At 41.8% G+C, this 18,351-nt stretch overlaps 1 protein-coding gene across 50 annotated transcripts in view; it reads right to left on the bottom strand.

Moving 5' to 3' along the window:
* Rbfox1 (RNA binding fox-1 homolog 1) overlaps window positions 1–18,351 on the bottom strand; it is a 1,452,839-nt gene that overhangs the window by 48,584 nt on the left and 1,385,904 nt on the right. For all 50 annotated transcript variants that reach the window (XM_087202739.1, XM_087202724.1, XM_013065590.3 and 47 more), the window contains one exon: window positions 6,724–6,856. In XM_087202739.1, coding sequence (XP_087058865.1) covers window positions 6,724–6,856 — 133 coding nt within the window. The remainder of the gene's footprint in view (window positions 1–6,723; window positions 6,857–18,351) is intronic.

Raw genomic sequence — 18,351 nt, 5'->3', positions numbered from 1 at the left:
TCTGGCTCCTTGGAGGGCCTGGAGAAAGGGCATCATTTCTAGCTTTAGGTTCTTCAGAAATTCACCAGAATATGGTGGCTTTGCAGGGAAAATAAGAATTCTAACTGCTGTTATAAACCACAACAGGAAGAGATTGCTCATTTTCACTGTGTATAACACCTGGATGTTTTTGAGAGAAATGAGAGGGTAAGTGATCTATCTTCATGATAACTGTGGAAAATGAGGAGTCAATTTGGTCATCAACAAAGTAAAAGGAAGCCGCTAAGTGGGGCTGGCAGTTTTACTGAAGTGTTGTGTTTTTCCTGCTATTAGTCACAGCACAAACCCCAATGCTATGGCTATTCATATTTACAGAATAATTGTCATGGGTCAGTCCATGGGGTATGCATGCTCCATACAGCCTCCCACAATGCCCCCATGCCATGGATAAAACTATCAACACCTCTTTAGACATAAAGAAGTGGAAACAACAAGAGCTAGTGTTGGCTTAGCTGGGATTCTAGCCCAGGTCCTTGTGCCTCATAGCCCACACTCTTAACTACATGGCAGGCAGTGTCCCTCAAACTGGAACATGCATCACAATCACCTGGAGGACTTACTGAAACACAGAAGACTGGGCCCCAGCCCAGTCTAGAGGTTCTGATTCAATAGATCTGGATGAAGGGAAGGGTTTTAAGAATTTGCGTTTCTAATAAGTAACAGGTGATATTGATGTTGCTGTTGGGTCAAGGAATGAAAGAACATTACTGTATGGAATATGAACCCCAAATTGTTATTTTACATTTGGACTGAAAATAAAGGTTAGTCTCCTAAGTGTGATTCTAAAGGTGTTTCCAGGTATGAGAAAGCTCTTAAACAAACTCTCATACTAATTTCCAAGAATGCATTCAAATACTTTAAAAAAGTTTCAAGAAACAGTTGTACTGAAAATATCAGATACATAGAGGAAGGACAAGGGTCCTTGTCCAGGATGCAGCTACAGATAGATTACAGCTCAGTCACAAGAGAAGGGAGATGTTGTCATGCATCAAACAAGTGAGGTCCTATTTTAATGCGAAGATGATGTGTGTAGCCATGCAAAGGTAATTGCATTGCTTGTCAATCACTTCGGGATTGCAATATGCTTTTGCAAGAACATAATGCAAATGCACATCTCATTTTCTTAGAAAAGTAATAGCAGTAGTTAAACATTTGGATGAATGCAACAGAGAATGATTGCACCATAGAAAATGAGTTTGCTTTTAAAAAAGGAAAAGGAAAGAATGAAGAAATAGTGTACCCAAACTATACAGTCTGTTTTTGTAATATAATACATATAATCCACAAATATATTTCAGTAGGAAAGGCTATTTTAGACTTCTCTATCCTGCTGCCCCTTCCAACTGGAAAATAAATTAAGTTTTTGAGTGTGTTCAAATATAGTTACGTTTGAATGGATATCAGGTAGATCCATGAACTCACTGGAATTTGTATATTCATATAGGATTGTGTATGTTTGTATGTGTATGTTTTCCCCCAGGAAAATATATTTTTTAACCAAATTATTAAAGGTATCTTTGAAATCTACTCCCTTCCCCCAAAAGAGCTTTAACACTTAGTGGGGTTTTGGTATTTTCTATAAATGTACTCAGGAGAATTTTTGGCTATTTACTAAAGCTAGCAGGTGGGCATGGTAGTACATGCTTCTAATTCAAGCATTTTTGGAGGCTGAGGCAGAAAATGCTCAACTTCATGCCCAGCCTGGGCAACTAGGGAAGACCTTGTCTCAAAAAATAAAAAAAAAAAAGGGACTAGGGATGCGGTTTAATGAGAAGGCCTTGGGTTCCATCCCTAGTTAAAAACAAAACAAAACAAAAAATGGGCTAAGAATTTGAGTAAGAAATCACCCCTACCCCCCAAAAAAGTCTAGATTATTTTGGAAAGTATTGTGAAAATGAGAAAAGATGACCTTAGTTTTTAGATTTATATTAAATGAAAAAATTTCCTAAGCATTAGATAATACAGGTGGAGGATTAGACATTTAGAAAATACAATCAGAAAATATGGCTGGCATATATACATAATAACACACCCACATCATCCTAGAGATTGGTGTCAGAGGCTTTTTAGAACCTAGTCTGAGAACTAATCTGAAAACTGTGCCTAAGAATCTATTTGTGGATTTATTCTTGCACTGGGCAACTGTAAGTGGTTTTCTTTTGGAATTCCACTAGAATTTTCTTATACTCAAGTGACATAGAGTATTCTCCAAAATACTTCTCAGACCTCTGCCAAGTTGTATGTAGAACTGTCACAATTAATTACCTGAGAAAGTGCAGAGTGTATTCCTGAAAGCTACAAGGAGAATGAAGACCCTATAGCTGTTTAGCTAATGTCGGGTGCTTAGAGTTAAAAAGAACATCTTTCACGATGCTTCGTTAGAGCCTAGTCCCATGCAACACGCGTGGTATATAGTGGGCACCTGATACAAAGCTGTGTAATAATTAAGAACAGGAACTTGGTAAGTCTAATTTCCTGGAGTTGCTCTGGGAGGTGGCTGGGGCCTAGCAGCTTCCTTCTGATGTCAGATACTGGTGATGTGTCTCCAATACATCTGCCTGCCACCTAGACCTACAGGTCAATAGCCACCATGTAATCTTTCAACAGTAGGTACTAAAAGACTGGATTCTCCCAAAGAGTAATCCTAGGAGGACTTGAACTAACATTGAGGCTTCTCCACAAAATTAAGTCCAGGATCAAATGCAAAGAGAAACAAGAAAAATCTTGTCCATTCAGTTCTTTCAGACAGTTTGCTAGTTGAAACCTTATTTATAATTTATATAATGCATAAACAATTGAAATACATCTAAAACCATGTCGGTGGCTTGGGAGTCAGAAAGAGGTAAATAATTGATAAAGGGACAGATCTGCTCTGTGTGCTCAACACAAGCAAAAGGAGGCCCTGAGAAACAGTAGGGACCGCTGATAAAAATGTCAATAATTGCCTCTTCTTCAACAAGACAGACACAGTTCACTAAACACACTCAGGTTGTGGGCCTTACTAAAACGTAATCTTATGTGGCTTTTCCTGTTTCATCCACTATCAGCCCCACGGGGTCAGGTGTCCACAGAGGTTAAGCTACCCAGGCTCTTTGCAAGTGTCTTTCAAGGACTGTTAAAAATTCCATAGACACTGCTTCCTAGCTCATCATGAGTCCCACTTAGCTAAAGTTGGCTGGCTACGTCTAGGGTTTTTCACTTGTTCCTAAGATCCTTCCATGATTCCCAGCAAAGTCTCTGCCCTAAGAACAATACTGATGTCCCAAGAGTTTTCTGTTTAGGAATGTAATGCAAGATCGAATAGGGCTTCTTCATCACCTGTGTTCTTTACCTGCTGGGAAGGCAGAGGATGGTTGAAGATAAGGCCATCCTTAGTGAATTTTGTGTGTGACTATTGAAATGTTGAATACTTCCAAGGCTCATCCAAAGCTCCAAAAAAAAGATAGCCATGGGCTTCTGCAGAATATCATTTTTAAATCTCCCAGAGGAAGAAAAATATTGAAGCCACACTTGGATCTAGGATATATGGCACATTTTGGGCTGGAGTTTTAGTAACAATCTAGATTCCTTTGGATATTTTGTGAAGAATAGGTTTGCAGATACATCTCTAATTGATGACAATAAGAAAAATAAATTCTTCTTTAATAAATGTAGTTTGCTGGGCGATGTCTTACTAAAAGATGGATATTACTGGATGTAGGAGAGAATTGCTAGGCAAGGCTTTAGCATGGCAATTTTGGAAACACTTAGCCTTGAGCATATCCCTTATTTCTTTACTTCTGGGATATCTGGTCTAAAAGCCCCCACCAGGATAAGAACTCTTCCTTGGTGCTCACATCTTATTACCTATCACACTTTTTGAAATTTTTAGCTTCCATGTTCTTCTTGCCCTCACTAGAAAATTTTCATTGGCCTCTTTATCTTAAGTGCACAGAAGAGCTCAAAGCATGGGAGGTGTTGAGTAAGGGATGATGAGCTGAACTGGGCTGGAGTAAAGACATCAGTGAAACACTCAAACCTTCTCCCAAAGAACTTTGGAGACAGTGGCTACAAGAAAGCCACACTCTCTCTGGACCACCTGGACACCTGTATTGTGATGATATCCCTTCTTGGAGACAGAGAGGATTTCCAACTACTTCCTTGCTAATTACTTCCCCACAACCTAAGATCAGGGCCCTCTCTCCTCCAGCCAATCCCTGCTATTTGTCCTGCTTTATTCTTTCCCCTTTCAAGGTAAGACACCTTTCTGAAGCCTAAGCCAAATGATCCAGGGGAAAAATAAATCTTCCTTTTAGATCCAGAATCTATTTTTGCCTTCTCCAGCTAATGCAATGCAGGCAATATTTGGCCCATGAACTGCCCATGTAACCAGCTGAATTTCCTTTCTTTGGGCCACCACTTTGTTCTTACAGATTTTTGCAAACAAGGGTCCCCTACACACACACACACACACACACACACACACACACACACACACAGAGACCAGTAATTCTGCCCCTCCTCCTAGCAGTCTGTTGAGAATTCTATCTTCTAAGTTGGTGTGAGAATCCATCCCTAATATGATCAGCAAAGAGGCATGACCCATCATTTTAACCAAACTGATGAGGAAAAATACTGGAATATTAAAATTGCACCCTATCCCAAGTAGTCTCAAACACACTTCATACCATTTGGAAATGGCTGTATGTCTCCCTGGTGTATGTGGCATTAATTAGTTATGCATGGTTATTCCCGCTGAAGAGCACATTCATTATAAGTTAGTAAATTTCAATTTTACAGCAGGTGTGCTATGTTGAGATTTTTATAAATTGTTCATGTGAGGATAAGCTATATAATTTTACTGTATTATTTTTTCTGTTCAATACAGTACTCAGGTACTGATTGAATACATATACATATATATATATATATATATATCTCACAAAGCTACAATTACTGTGCACCTAGATAAGAGATCAATTTTCAGACAAAATAATATGGTATAAACATGCAATTCTGCATTTATGCCTTATGAATCTTGCTTTTAGGAATTTACACGAGCCAAGAGAGTGACTTAGATTTTTCCTTCCATAATTCCTGGTGTGACTTTGTGAATCATAAATCTTTATTTGTGTACTTGTGAATCTATAAAATGGGCTCAATATTGTGGGGACTGACGTAAAGATTATATAATCAATGATTTCTTATATCACATGGTCAGATATATAAGGCTTAGGGCATACAGAGGCATTTGCAGGGGCAGAGAATATTCAGGGCCATTGCATTCTTTGTTTCCCATTACCCAAAATATTTGTGTACTGTTTTCTCCAAGAAGATGCTCAGAGTCAACTCAGCACTATACAAGAAAGCTCATGGTCATTGTCTTATTCCTTTGCCTTTATCATCCTTTCCTGATGATTGCACCTAGTTTCATTCCTCTACACTCTCAATGTTGCTTCATTGTCTTTCTTTTTGAAACACTTCAAGTGATCTATTTTGGAATGGGTGCTATATGAATAAATGATGAAAACAAGCTTATTTCCCTTTGTCCTCTGTCTAATAGAGATGATCTAGGCTAATTCAGATTTCCAAAAAGATTTATACACAACAAAGCTTTTAAGAAAATGCATTAACCCTCTTCACACAATCTGGAACGCAGCCATACTCTTTCCACAGATTGGAAAGTAAGTCACCAGCCAGAGAGGACTTAATGTATACCAGGCTTTCTTGGGGACAACTGAATGTTCCAGACAGCGAGTTTTCTCAGCAGCAGTCTGATACGTCTGTGGTGGAGGGACTGACTTGTGAACTGTAGGGTGCTCAGTAGTGTCCTTGGGCTGTACCCACTATTTGTTATTGCTGTTTCTCATTTCATACCACGGCAACCAAAAATGTCTTTAGACTTTACAAATGTCCCCTAGCCTGGGGCCACTACCTTAGAGGCATCTGCTTCCCTGACTCTGAGGATGCAGGAGCTTTCTATAAAGATTCCTAACAGAAGAGCAGACAGAGTAGGATATCAAAATTTTCTCCATTGAATCAGGACTTTTTTTCAGCATTTGCCACCATTCCTTGATAGTCACTTAGCAATATCAAAGCCCATGCACAGAAGGTCCCAATGGGCATTAGGGGACAAAACAATTTGCATTTTCCCAACAGAGGAGAAAGGAGGCTCATGCTACTTTGGAAAGTGCAACTAAAAGGCAAATTAATTCCAATTTCATCAAACTCTCAAATGTTTGCATTTGACTCAGCACCTAATTTTCTCAGGCAAAGGCTCATAAACCCGGGAGCACAAGATGTGTTTGGGGAGGGGAGCAACACCACCCTAGTGATTTTTATGTATGAAAAACCTCAAGTCCCTTTGAATTCAAGGGGCAAAAGTGGTCCAACCTCCTTAATAAACAGATGTTTGCAATCATCAGAAATACATCTCTGGCTGTAACCAAGTCTCTGTTCTCCAGCATTCAGTCTCAAAGAGAATTTCCATAACACCATGTGACATGTAGAATGCTTAAAGGCACCAACCATGACAGGCCAAATTACACTCATTTTTCAACACTCTTTGCAAGGTGCTCCGCTGCAGGCGCGCAGGACTGCATGCTGGGGTGGTTCCGGGGAGGAGGGGTTCGATCAAGACCATCATGCTCACAAACACTCCGTGCCTGGGGTGGGGTAGGGGCTGGTGCCAGGCGGCCTACTTACCCTCCATAGGCCGGGATTGGGGGCGGGGGCGCCGCGGCCCGGAAGGTGTTGTACACGGCGCGGCCGCGGCCTCGCAGGTGCGCCCCTCGGTAGGCGGCCGCTGCAGTGGCAGCTGGATATGGGAAGCCGGGCACTGAGGGAGAGAGAAGAGAGCAGAGCAACTGTGAGAGGTGCACCTGTGCGGCCTGTCATCGAGGGGACCATTTTCCGGACCCTTTCCCTGCAGAGCCAAAGCAAGACCGCCTCAGCCCCCACCCCAAAGATCAGGAGGGAAAAAGCAGAAGACAACAGAGATGAGACCAAGGACAAATTCCGGGAGGAGGAGGGAGGACAGCGGTCCCTCTGCCCACAAGAATATGGTCAATGACAAATCATGCACAACGAATTCTTACTCCTAGGAGACAAACTCACTGCATAAACTTACACTGTACGAAAGGTAGATTGCAAAGTGTGTGTGTGATTATCTCTCAACCACTGTATATATGTAAAGTATATATGCATACGCATGACTCTGAGTGTGCAATATACATCTGGGCATATTTGTACAGACATTTGCAAATATACTTCCACATGCCAGTAATTACCTTGGAAGCCTAAATGCATGAGTTCACTTTTTATTTATAGCTTTCCCTTTATTGCATTTTTAAAAATTTTCCACATTTCCATTATACCATATATGATTCGCTGGAAGCTTTTAATTGAAGTATTCCTATAGGCACGTGTATGTATGAGTGTGTCATGAGTGTATACTTGTTTCCCCCATAGAATAGATAGATAACAACATACCACAATCTCCTCAGCAGTCTGTGAAGCTTTTGAAAGCATACACAGCCAGGAATAATGGGACACACCTATAACCCAGCTCTCTTGGCGGCTGAGGCAGGAAGGTCACAAGTTTGAGCTCAATCTGAGTAAGTTAGCAACTCAGTGAGACCCTGTCCCAGAATAACATAAAATTTAAAAAAGCAAACACAGGCACCCTAAACACAGACAGATAAGTGGGGGTACAAGCTCCTGGGATTCCTTTCCTGGAAGAAGTCTCTAAAAGTGGTGAGGACCCCAGAAAGAATGGCTGCTATCAAGAAATCAACCAATAACAAATGCTGGTGGGGGTGTGGGGAGAAAGGAACCCTTCTCCATTGTTGGTGGGAGTGCAGACTGGTGCAACCACTGTAGAAATCAGTATAGAGATACCTCAAAGAACTAGGACTGGAAGTCCCACTTGACCCAGCTATTCCCCTGCTGGGGATCTTCCCCAAAGAATTAAAAGAATCATACCACAGTGATATATGTGCACCCATGTTCATAGCGGCACAGTTTGTAATAGCTCAAGCTTGGAAACAGCCCAAGTGCCCATCAACTGGAAACTGGATAAAGAAGATGTGGTATTTTTTTAATAAAATGGAGTACTACTCAGCCATAAAGAATGAAAAACTAGTCATTTATAGCTAAATGGATGCATATTGAGGCCATACTCTTAAGTGAAATAAATAGGACACACACGTGTAAATACTGAATAGTTTCTCTAGTGTGAGAAACTGAAAGCGTAAATAAGGATGAAAATGATTAAAAAGAATAATTGATAATTTGAAATAGGAAGAAAGGTCCAAAGGGGTAGGAGTGGTGGGAGGGGAAGGGGAAAGGAAAGAAGGGGAAGGAAAAACTGTAAGAAAAGAAAAAAAATGTAAATAGGGAAGGGTGGAGGGGGTAAAGGGCACACAGGTAATGGGAAAAAAATAAGAACCAAGATCCATCATGTACAGGTACAAGCACCCAATGATAAATGTAAACATATTGTATACCTAAAATGTACCAATGAAAGAACTTAAGAATAAAAAAAAAGTGGTGAGGAGTCAGGAGCTGAGTTGTGAGTAACTAGTCCTTGAGACTCCTGAAACTTAATCCAAAGGCTTCTATCTGGGAGGTCCTGGTTCCCATGACACTCAGGTAGAACAGCCCAGGTAGCCACTGGAGCCAATTCCAGGGCCTCTGAGCACAGTCCTCGCTATGCTCAGCATGCCTGTCCCAGCTCACATAGCAGGAGGAAGTGCATCCCAAACCACATCCCACACAAGGTGTGCTTCCCTGGGAAGAGCATTTGAAAATCCACTGTCCTAGGAGAGTCGAGTAACAGCTTGGGAAGCCTTCAACAAAGGAAGCTCTCTAATTTAGTTAACCCAACACATCCAAATTCTTTCTCAGGCTTCTGCAGAACACCTAACCTCTCCTAGGGTGTTACAGTTCATGTTGCACCGAAGTCCTCTTCACTCTGTGTCCACATTGCCAAGAGGCGCCCCTTGGCCCCTTCCCACCATCACCTTCAGGAGGAGAAGCGTGCCACCTCGGGTCTTCTCATCTCTTTCAGAGACCCATCCGTGTACGCTCATACTCAGACCAAGCTGTGGCTTAGGAAAGGAAAAAGGCAAAACATGACTTAGGATGGGAAAAAATGTGCCTAAGAAACCACGAATCCATAGCTCCTTCCTGGGAGGTGACAGTGAACAATGGAGGTATGAGAATGGGCAGAAGTTTGTGACTCCATGAGAGTGGGAAGAGAGAGTGACATTTCCCACAGAAGCCATTCTCAACAATGTGCCGCCTCTGGGCTGGAATAAAACCCTCGAACTTTGTGAACGACAACCTGGCTGTGATGATCTGAAATCCCTTGTGTGTTCTTCAGTGGTGAAGAGATTCGACTGCATCTTTCTCCTGCAATGTTGGTAAAACACTGGGATCACCCATCCAAGCCAGAGTGATCTCATCCTTCTATTTGTTTGTGGAAAGACCATAAAGGTTATTTTTAACTTTTTATTGTTGTTGTTAAAGACAAATTATGCAGCTTTAGTTAACACTCTTTGCCAGCCCCCAGCACCTGTCTTTCTTGGATGGCATTTCCACTAACATGTTGGGAAATGTGGAGAGGCAGGAGTCTCAATGGGGAAAAAGAGTAAATCCTAGTATCATCAGACCAGCAGGAAGGAGATAGGAGAAACTTGCTGCAGGGCTGGAGGAAAAATGAGTGGGAAGTGCTTTGACTCCAAATCTCTTTTGCCACCATTCAAGTATTAAGTTTTCATAGGAACACCCTGGATTTTGAAATAAAGAAAATGAAAAATGCGCAATCTGGCAGAGCAGCTGGCTGCCTGTGTGAGGAAACACGGTAATTATGCTGACCTATTCATTATCACTGGCTGTGGGGCCGTGTGAGTGAGACAAGATTCCTCTCAGCGACAAGCAGGTTTTACAGTCATTCTTGGAGGATTTAGATGTTGAGATAGAACATGAAACAGAAGCTCAGCAGCAGAGCAAGGGGAGCTTGTGCTGCTCAGATTCCAGGAGACTGGGAATCTATTTGTGTCTCTTTGTTCCAGGGAGAAAATTTCTGTCCCCCTGCAGGGTGAGGGGTTTACAAGGCCTAATACCTGGCTCTCTGGGTTCCTCCCAGCAGAGCGGTTACAGGATTCTTATTCTATTAAAGGAACGCAGTGAGGACCACAGAGCAGCTCCTGGCTCAGACACTGCCTTCAGGGAGGCCAAGTCTCCTGGCCAAACAGAGCTTCCAGGGAGCACCCTGTGGTCCAGAGGCTCCTCAGGGAGAGCAGGGAGCCTGTGGGCGTGGCTCCCTGGCAGGGGCTTTCTCCACTCCCTCTTGCTGTCAGTCTAGAACTGGCCTGGGGCCCCCTTTGCAGTCTCTGCTTAGGCATCCCGATCAATGAGTGTTTCTTTCTTCATTCCATTCTTTTCTTATTTTTCCTTCTTTCTCTTTATTTCCTTCCGTCTTTCCTTCCACCCTTCTTTTCATTTCTCCCTTCCATCCTTCTTTTCTTCAATTTAAAAATGCCTTTCTTTTTTTTTTTTTTTCAAATCTCACTCAGAAGAAGACTGCCCTGGTCCCCACCCCCCAGCCCACCATGCATATGAAAATCAAGTAGCTTGAGATGGATGTGGTAGTACATGCCTGGAATCCCTTCAGCATGGGAGGCTATGGCAAGAGGATCAAAATTTCAAGTGTGGCCTGGGTGATTTAGTAACAAAGCAAGATCTTATCTCAGGGCTCTCCATGTGGTCTGCTCTGAGACTTAGGGGAGCACCTGGCATCACACAGATACGAGGTGCCAAACACTGCGTGGCCGCCCTATCAGTGCTTAACCTTCTTCCTTGTAGGAGAGTGGAATCCTTTACTTCGCAACCCACCTTTCATCACATGGTCCAGGGTACAGAGTGACTGCAGATAAACATTATGCAAGCCATGCAAGTGGGTCTTGGTCAGGTCAGGATCTCTAGAAAGGCCAGTGCTACATCTGTCCAGAAAATACAACCAAACCCAAAATACTCCAATGGAAGAAGACAGTGCTTGGACAAATGCATTGTACTTGGAACTGTCAGAATCCTCAATTCATTTAAATTCACTTTTACTGCAGCATAGATGCCAAGGTTTGGAAATGTTTCTTGTTCTGGGAAAAATGCCTCAGAAGTGTAACACCTATTAAAAGATATTTAGTCAGATTGTTCCCTCCAGATAGCCTAGATAGTATCCTCCCACCACCCAGTAATAACCATTCCCTGAACACTAAAAATCTGTGCACAACATGGAATACAGAAAATAGCAACCAGTATAATTCCAAACTTATCTGATTTGTACCTGTATCTTCTGTGTTCCTCGACTTCTCTAATATTAGAGAATTTTTTTTTCCTGTGGTAGGTAGGTGGGTTAAAACAGCATGCCTATCTTCTCATGCCACTAAGACTAATGGCCAATTTCAAGGGCAAAAAACACAACTATTTATCAGACTTTCTTTAGACCTAAGATGGGATGAGATGGGTGAATATTTTTCTTATTTGCCTATTGGTATAGTGGCTTGCAGATGCTGAAACATAGTTAAGTGTATATTTGAAGCAATCACCTGGACAGATGACTCAGATACAGATTAAACAAGACTAAAGCTGTTTTATCCTTTAACCCCATAAAAAATTCTTAATTATACGCTTATTTTATAGTATGACACTTTTGTTACCTTAAAAGAATCTTGTCATCTCTCCGCATCCCTGTTCAAGATTTTGGATCTAATAAGTAGGCAATAAATGTTTAATAAATCCAATGAGAAATGCCAAATGGAAACTCACAATGTCCTCTCCATTTCTGGAATGGAGTAAATCAATGTTAAAATACATGCCATAAACCTGTCACCTTGTCCAATATTTATAAATGCCTCTTCGTTAAAGAACAATGTTAGAATGAAAAGAGGTATCAGATGATAGGCATTTCTGAACCCCAGTATGGAGTTTGATTTTTTTCCTAGCTGAACTTCAGGTTTATGTAAACAGATGGCCAGTGAGGGCAGTGGAAAGCATCCAAGCTGACTTGTGGATACATTATAAATCCTTAGTTCCTGGCATGAAGGAGACAAGGGAAACAAAACCCAAAGGTTCCCTCTTAAACCTTATCCAGCATGAATCAAAGTGAAAAATCTGGTATCACTGCAATGAAAATTGGATTTAGCTCATCAGCTAAAAATGGATTCTTCTTGAAGAAAACAGGGCAGGGGCTTTTGGAGAAAACATCACTTGTGCATCTTGTTGATACATCAATATTCCCAGCCCATCTATTCTCACCCTTTAGCTAGATTTATGCCAGAGCATATTTGGGGGAGGTTAGGGGAGTGATCCCACATTCTAGCCAAGGAGTCCTATCCCCAGAACTCAGTGAAACAGAAACTGTAGGGATGTAACAGGAGGCAGGCTGTGATGTGCTCAAGCATCAAGGCAGGTCAATACTTTTAAATGGAGGACCTGTGGGTGTCAATCAGAAAAATCAGCCATTTACCAAAGTGGAAACTGCTTACTGGCCATCTCCCCCTCGAAGACAAAGCCCCACTTCCCATGCCTTCTGCACTGAGTGTATTTACAGTGCCTCGTGCGTGCGGCAACTCCCCTTGTGTCTCTTTTATGGACATGGTGCTTACCTTCGAAAATAAACACAAATGAGATCATTTCACCAGCCCAGAAATCCCAGGAGAAGAAACACAAAACCAGTGGAAAATACTTGAGGGTTATAAACTGCATATTAAAGTTTTAGAGCTCTGGGAGGGATGGAAGAATAGCAGATGCAAAACCCCACAGGGGGGCAGATTCTGCATCAAAGCCATAAAAATATACAACCGCTTTAATGGGCAATTATTCTTTGCATTTGTGCGCTGGTGTGAATTTGCATGAGATTGCCAGATGCCCTGGTAAAGGTGGGCCATCAGGGTGGATGGGGCTCTCTTTGTCTCATGCCTCCTCTTCCATGGCTCCCAAATATCACCTTCCCCCACCCCTTTTGAAGGTCTGGAGATGAAGAAATGTACATGCTAATTTGGACCTGAATTGTCCTGTGGGAAATTTATGGGAGGAAACATTCAGTTACACAATTCTGGGGGTGAGGATATGCTTTCAACAGCAGGTTCTGGGCTTTGCCGGATTCCCCTTGGGGGAACTCCCATTCTGTGTGCAGGACCATAAATTAAGAAATGGCACAATGGGTTATATATCAAGGCAAGAGAAACAGCCAGCCAAAGCTCCTGGAGCAGCCATTCTGGAGGAGGCCATGGCGTACACATCGTGATGAACAGTCAAAAAAATCTGATCATTTTTTCAAATGGCAAAAATGTTTGTTTCCGCTTTCAAAATGGATCTCAAATAAAAGTATGCCAAATTGGTTTATAATATAGGGTGTGGCATGTGACTTGGTCACTCTTTTAATGGCATTCATTTGAAAATTTAATATGATAGGGCATATTAAGTTTAGGTCAAAATAAAAATGAAAAATCTTTCATTTTTCCTAATCCAATAATTTTGTGCTTAGTAGGGAAAAAAGGGAGAGAAGCATTTCATCCTTTCATTTACAAAAAGACCACAGGGGCCACTTAATTTATGGAATCTCTGGTTCTCATATTCACATATATTTATCCCTGAAACACACATTTGGGATCTACTCTTGTTTCAGTAGAAAAATGCGTGTTGATATTAAATACTACTGTTTAGAAGTGAATAAATCTACGTTTTGGACAAACAGTTCCTTATAGGACATCCTCATTTGAAATGCATTGAATAGGAAAACAAAAATTTCTAATTAATGTACAAGTCTAATCACCATTCTCCACATGGAAGAGTAATTTTTCACTGTTCATTTGCTTGGTTTAATCTCAAAACTGACATAACAGAAATGCAATGCCCTATAAATCTCCGCTCATTTGTTTCTTTAATATTCATATTCCATTGAACTGCAGCTGCTTGTGGCTGCCGTCTATTACAACATGCAAAAGTGTCGATAAAAATATTGTGAAAGGCAAGATGTGTTTCTTCCTGGATGCGTGTGCTATTTATTTGGGAGAAAGACAATAAATGGCTCGTGGATTGTCCCTCGGCCTGCTGCTTGGTGGGTGATTAGTGATTAATTACCTTGCAGCAAATTGACATGGCATGAGGAAATTGACACAGCCCCTGATTAATTAACTTTTTATGGGGGGTAGTTACTCACAAAACACTGCGCACCATAATTGAATCTCTTTACATAGCGTCATGGTACAAAAGTTTTAGTCAAATCCAAATTAGCCAGAAGTTTCTAGGCTGTTACAGGTCTGATTAGGATGTGTTGAAAGAGTTGCCAAGAACTTAAACTTGGAGAGAAATGTACATTTTTGAAGGGGGTGGGGAGGATGATGACATTGTGCTGGCCTGATTGCCAAACTGAATTTGTTGATCTAAAACTCGATGTCATCTAGACTTTGAGGATAAGTCTGTAAGAGGATTCTTAGAGATCTCTTGTATCCTCCAGCCTGTTCCATCTCAGTCAGGTGCTCTGGCAGGTTCTTTTCCCTTGATCTAGTCTCTAAAAGCTTCCTGATACAAACCTTGGTTGCAACACCGCCTCCTCCTGGGGCTTTGCTTCTCAGTCCTACCTCATAGCTCCTGACAATCACAGCCATTACCATCACATCTCCCTGTTGTCGCTTTCCTCCCTTGCTTATTCTCTTAGCCCTTCCCTTGATTGCCATGCAGCTCTCTGTCACCATGCCTTCAGGACTATATTTTGGGCACCACTGTGCCTCTAGCATCTACAAGATGACCAGGCACTTAGTAATCATTGAAATGTGATTGATTTCGGTGTCAGATAAACTCGGATTTCCATAATGGCTCAGTTACAGAGGAAAGGGCACAAACAGTCTTTGCACTTAGAATAGTTGCCAAAGTACTGTCTGTGAAGGCTGTAAGTTCTAAGAAAAGCTCTAGATTACTGTTAATGTTAGTAATAGGGGATCCTGGACTTCAACTATCCAAACCCCAGGCAATAATAAGTGAAATGACTGAAGTAGCTGGCAAACTTCCAACCTCCAAGACTCCATTATCAGATAGAAGAGACCCAATGGCATGATAGCAGCTAGCATTTATTTATTAACACTTGCTAACTGCCAGATGCAAAGATTAACCCATTACTTGTCACAAACCATATTAACCAGGAGTATTGCTATGTTCGCCCTCATAGGAGCAAATAGGAGCCTAGAACAGCTCAGACACTATGACAAGATTGGAACTCAGGAAGCCTGAACTGGAGCCTATGGTCTTATCTATTAGCCAACACAAAGGCCTCCCCAGTCAGCCCTGGGAGAAGCTTTTTACTCTCTTCTCTCCCTCTGATTGGAGTCCCTCAATTTAGTGTCCCCCCTTTTGCCTGTACAAGTGCTACGCTGTCTCCTATGCACTTATAATGCATCCCAGAGAGCAAGCCCTAATCCATCACAGACTTGATTCATCTGCGAGGGAATCTGGTAACAAGCATCACAGAGATCTCAATATACTCCTGGTTGGGGGCAGTGGGTAAATGCTGCTGGGAGTTGGTGGTGGGACAGGAGTGGAGATTGCACATTTCTTCTGTTATATATTTATGTTCTGAGATTTTCAGGACACCTGGCAAAGCCCTACTCCTTTCTGCTAATTGGATGCAGGCCATAGAGATCACCACTGATTTATGTTACTGATAAGAGTCAAAAGGAAAACTGTTTACCTCCCCCACCAGGGCTTATCTCTCAATCCGGATTTCAGCCAGAGGTTTCTTATACAATTGAATTGTCTTATACAATTCAAAAAGGTGGGGGACATGGACTCTGCTACCAATAGTGACTGGGGTTACACTGGTAAGGTGTTAGTGAAAGCCGCATGCAAGTGCGATCACTGAGACCTCCTTGTAACTAAATTCCACTACAGATTTTTGAGTTTGGAAGATTGGAATGAGAAACTTATTTCAAAGTTTTAGAAAATATGAATAAGAAACTTTCATAACAGTTTGGGGCACTGTGCTTTTTTCTTTATGTAATTGATCCATTAATGCTATTAAGTATCATTTTATTCACAACTTGGTTTGAAACAAACTTCTTCGTTGGACATTAAAGAAATGAGTTAGTGAAAAAATATATAGAGAGAACTACAATGCATGAACACAGTGGGATTTTCCCTGGGTGTTCACAAAGTAGAAAGATTTCCTAACTTAAAAAATAAATTTAAGAAGCAACAAGAAAACCCACACACATCACTCATGCAAAGGAATATTCTCTAGCACATGAGGTCTGTGCGACATTGAGCAAGAGTGGCAGCCGTGGTTGTAACTGACTGCCACACTGTTCCTTCTTAGCTCTGGAACTTAGCTATTGGTTTCTCCTCTCGCACATTATAAATGGTTGGATTAATCCAACAGACAGGTAGTGAATGACATGGCTGCTGACTGCAAGTCCCATGCTTCGACTCTGTAGAAGAGGTATTTGTGATCTGTCTACTCACAGGTATTGACAATAACCCTCAGGCATGATATTTATAACATTGCATTCAGCAAAACGAGAAAGAATCTCAATCTTGGACTGTTTAACTTGGCAGGCCTGCAGAAGGCATTTGCAAAGATGCTTTCTGTTGTCTCAAGGAGCACTGACGTTAGACAAAGCCCTGGGATGCTGAAATCTATTTTAATTTGGACAAAGCAATTTGCCATCATCTATTAGTTTGACAAAGTCTGTACCAATGTCAACTTAGTTTCTTTTTCCCCTAGGCAGGCATGGAAAAAAGAAACCAAATAATTTACATAAATAATTACTTTATCGAGTGCATATACACAGTAATGGTTCAATTGTTAAGTCATTCATGATCCATCTAACAGCTGGCTCAAACAGCAAGCTTGGTGAATTGCCTCTCCAGGTAGGAAATAGGGGAAGTGAGATGAATTAGCTTCCTTCTGCTGGGCTAGATTACCCATGGTTCTCTGGGGCTGGCTACTGCAGCTCCTGAACCAAGGCCTTCAGAGGGCTAGGCAGTGACTTGGATGGGGGAAATCAGGTTGAGGGGATGGGTACACAATACAAGTGCCTTGTTCATTAAGTTTCAAGGCATTATGGAGGGAATTGGTGGTCTGTTGGTGTTGAGGCCATCTGCCTTTGAGCATCAGCACTTAGACTTTAAAAACAAAGCCCTGAGGCTTTGACCAACACCCAGAGCCAACCAGTGGGACAGGTGCCTTCTGGACTTGGTGATTATTTGCTTGATGTATGAGCTGAACTCCTGAAGTCCTAGCATAAAACAGACTGAAGGAGGACCTTTTGGAGCTGATCCAGTGGTTCAGTTCCTGGACTAATACAAATCTTCCAAACTATGCTCTGTAGTGAACTTTCAAAAACACTATGGAAGATAGCTTCTAAGAGACAAAGGGAAAGAGTAGCTCTTTATGTGTGGTGCTCTCAAGCCTCAAGCAGCCCGAAGGCTCTTGATACAGTGATCATATTTGATGCCTACAGGCAAGTACGTACACATGACAACTGACACTGCAGACACTTGGACATGGTCACACCGCCAGCGTACTGTTACAATTTACTCCCCACTCTGTTGGAATCCAGCTCTTTTCACTAAATCGTATCACAGTACCAGAAGAACTTTGCAAACCAAAAATGGGGACTGGGATTGGTTAATGAGAAATGATCATTTGGAAAGTGTTCCCTAGACATCTCTAGCAATTACTCAGACAGTGAGGATGATGGGAACCAGTGGCCTGTTGTGCCTGCAGAGGTAGGTCTCATATGTTTGCTTACATATGAAAAGCAATTAGGTGGCAGGAGCCCACACTGCATGCAAACAAAAAGCAATGAGATAGCTCTAATATATGCAGCATGTTTGGTCTTGAAACTGCATTTTCTTAACAATGTCCCTAGCTCTTCAGTAGGAATAAATTGCTCGGGGTATGATAGTTCTTTTAGATAAATGAAACCATGATTTAAGAAAATGGTGTTTTTGGCATTCATAGAGAAGTAAAGTGTTTAAATTACCAGGTTTAAATGAACTAGCCCAGGATTTTTGGTCCTTCTATGGGAGGCAAGCTTAGCTTCCTTTCATGCATCTCTGCACAGAGTGGGGAGATTTGTTTTTGAAGAGAAATGAAGAGGAGGAAGAGGCCACCTTTGTAGGTGGGCATATTTCTATGCAAGAAGCTCCCAGAAACCCTATTCCAGTACAGTACTTGAGTTGTTTGAATGCCATCAGATGTTCTTCTTTTCCTCAGCTGCACTTTCCCAGCTCTGCAAACTCCTATAGAGTCACTTTACAAAGCCGGGTCTG

Source organism: Heterocephalus glaber, unplaced genomic scaffold (genome assembly GCF_053883595.1).
Source record: "Heterocephalus glaber isolate CG9 unplaced genomic scaffold, H.glaber_assembly_v1.0 deba00001781, whole genome shotgun sequence".
Taxonomy (NCBI): Eukaryota; Metazoa; Chordata; class Mammalia; order Rodentia; family Bathyergidae; genus Heterocephalus; species Heterocephalus glaber.
This window is presented reverse-complemented; position numbering and strand designations above follow the sequence as displayed.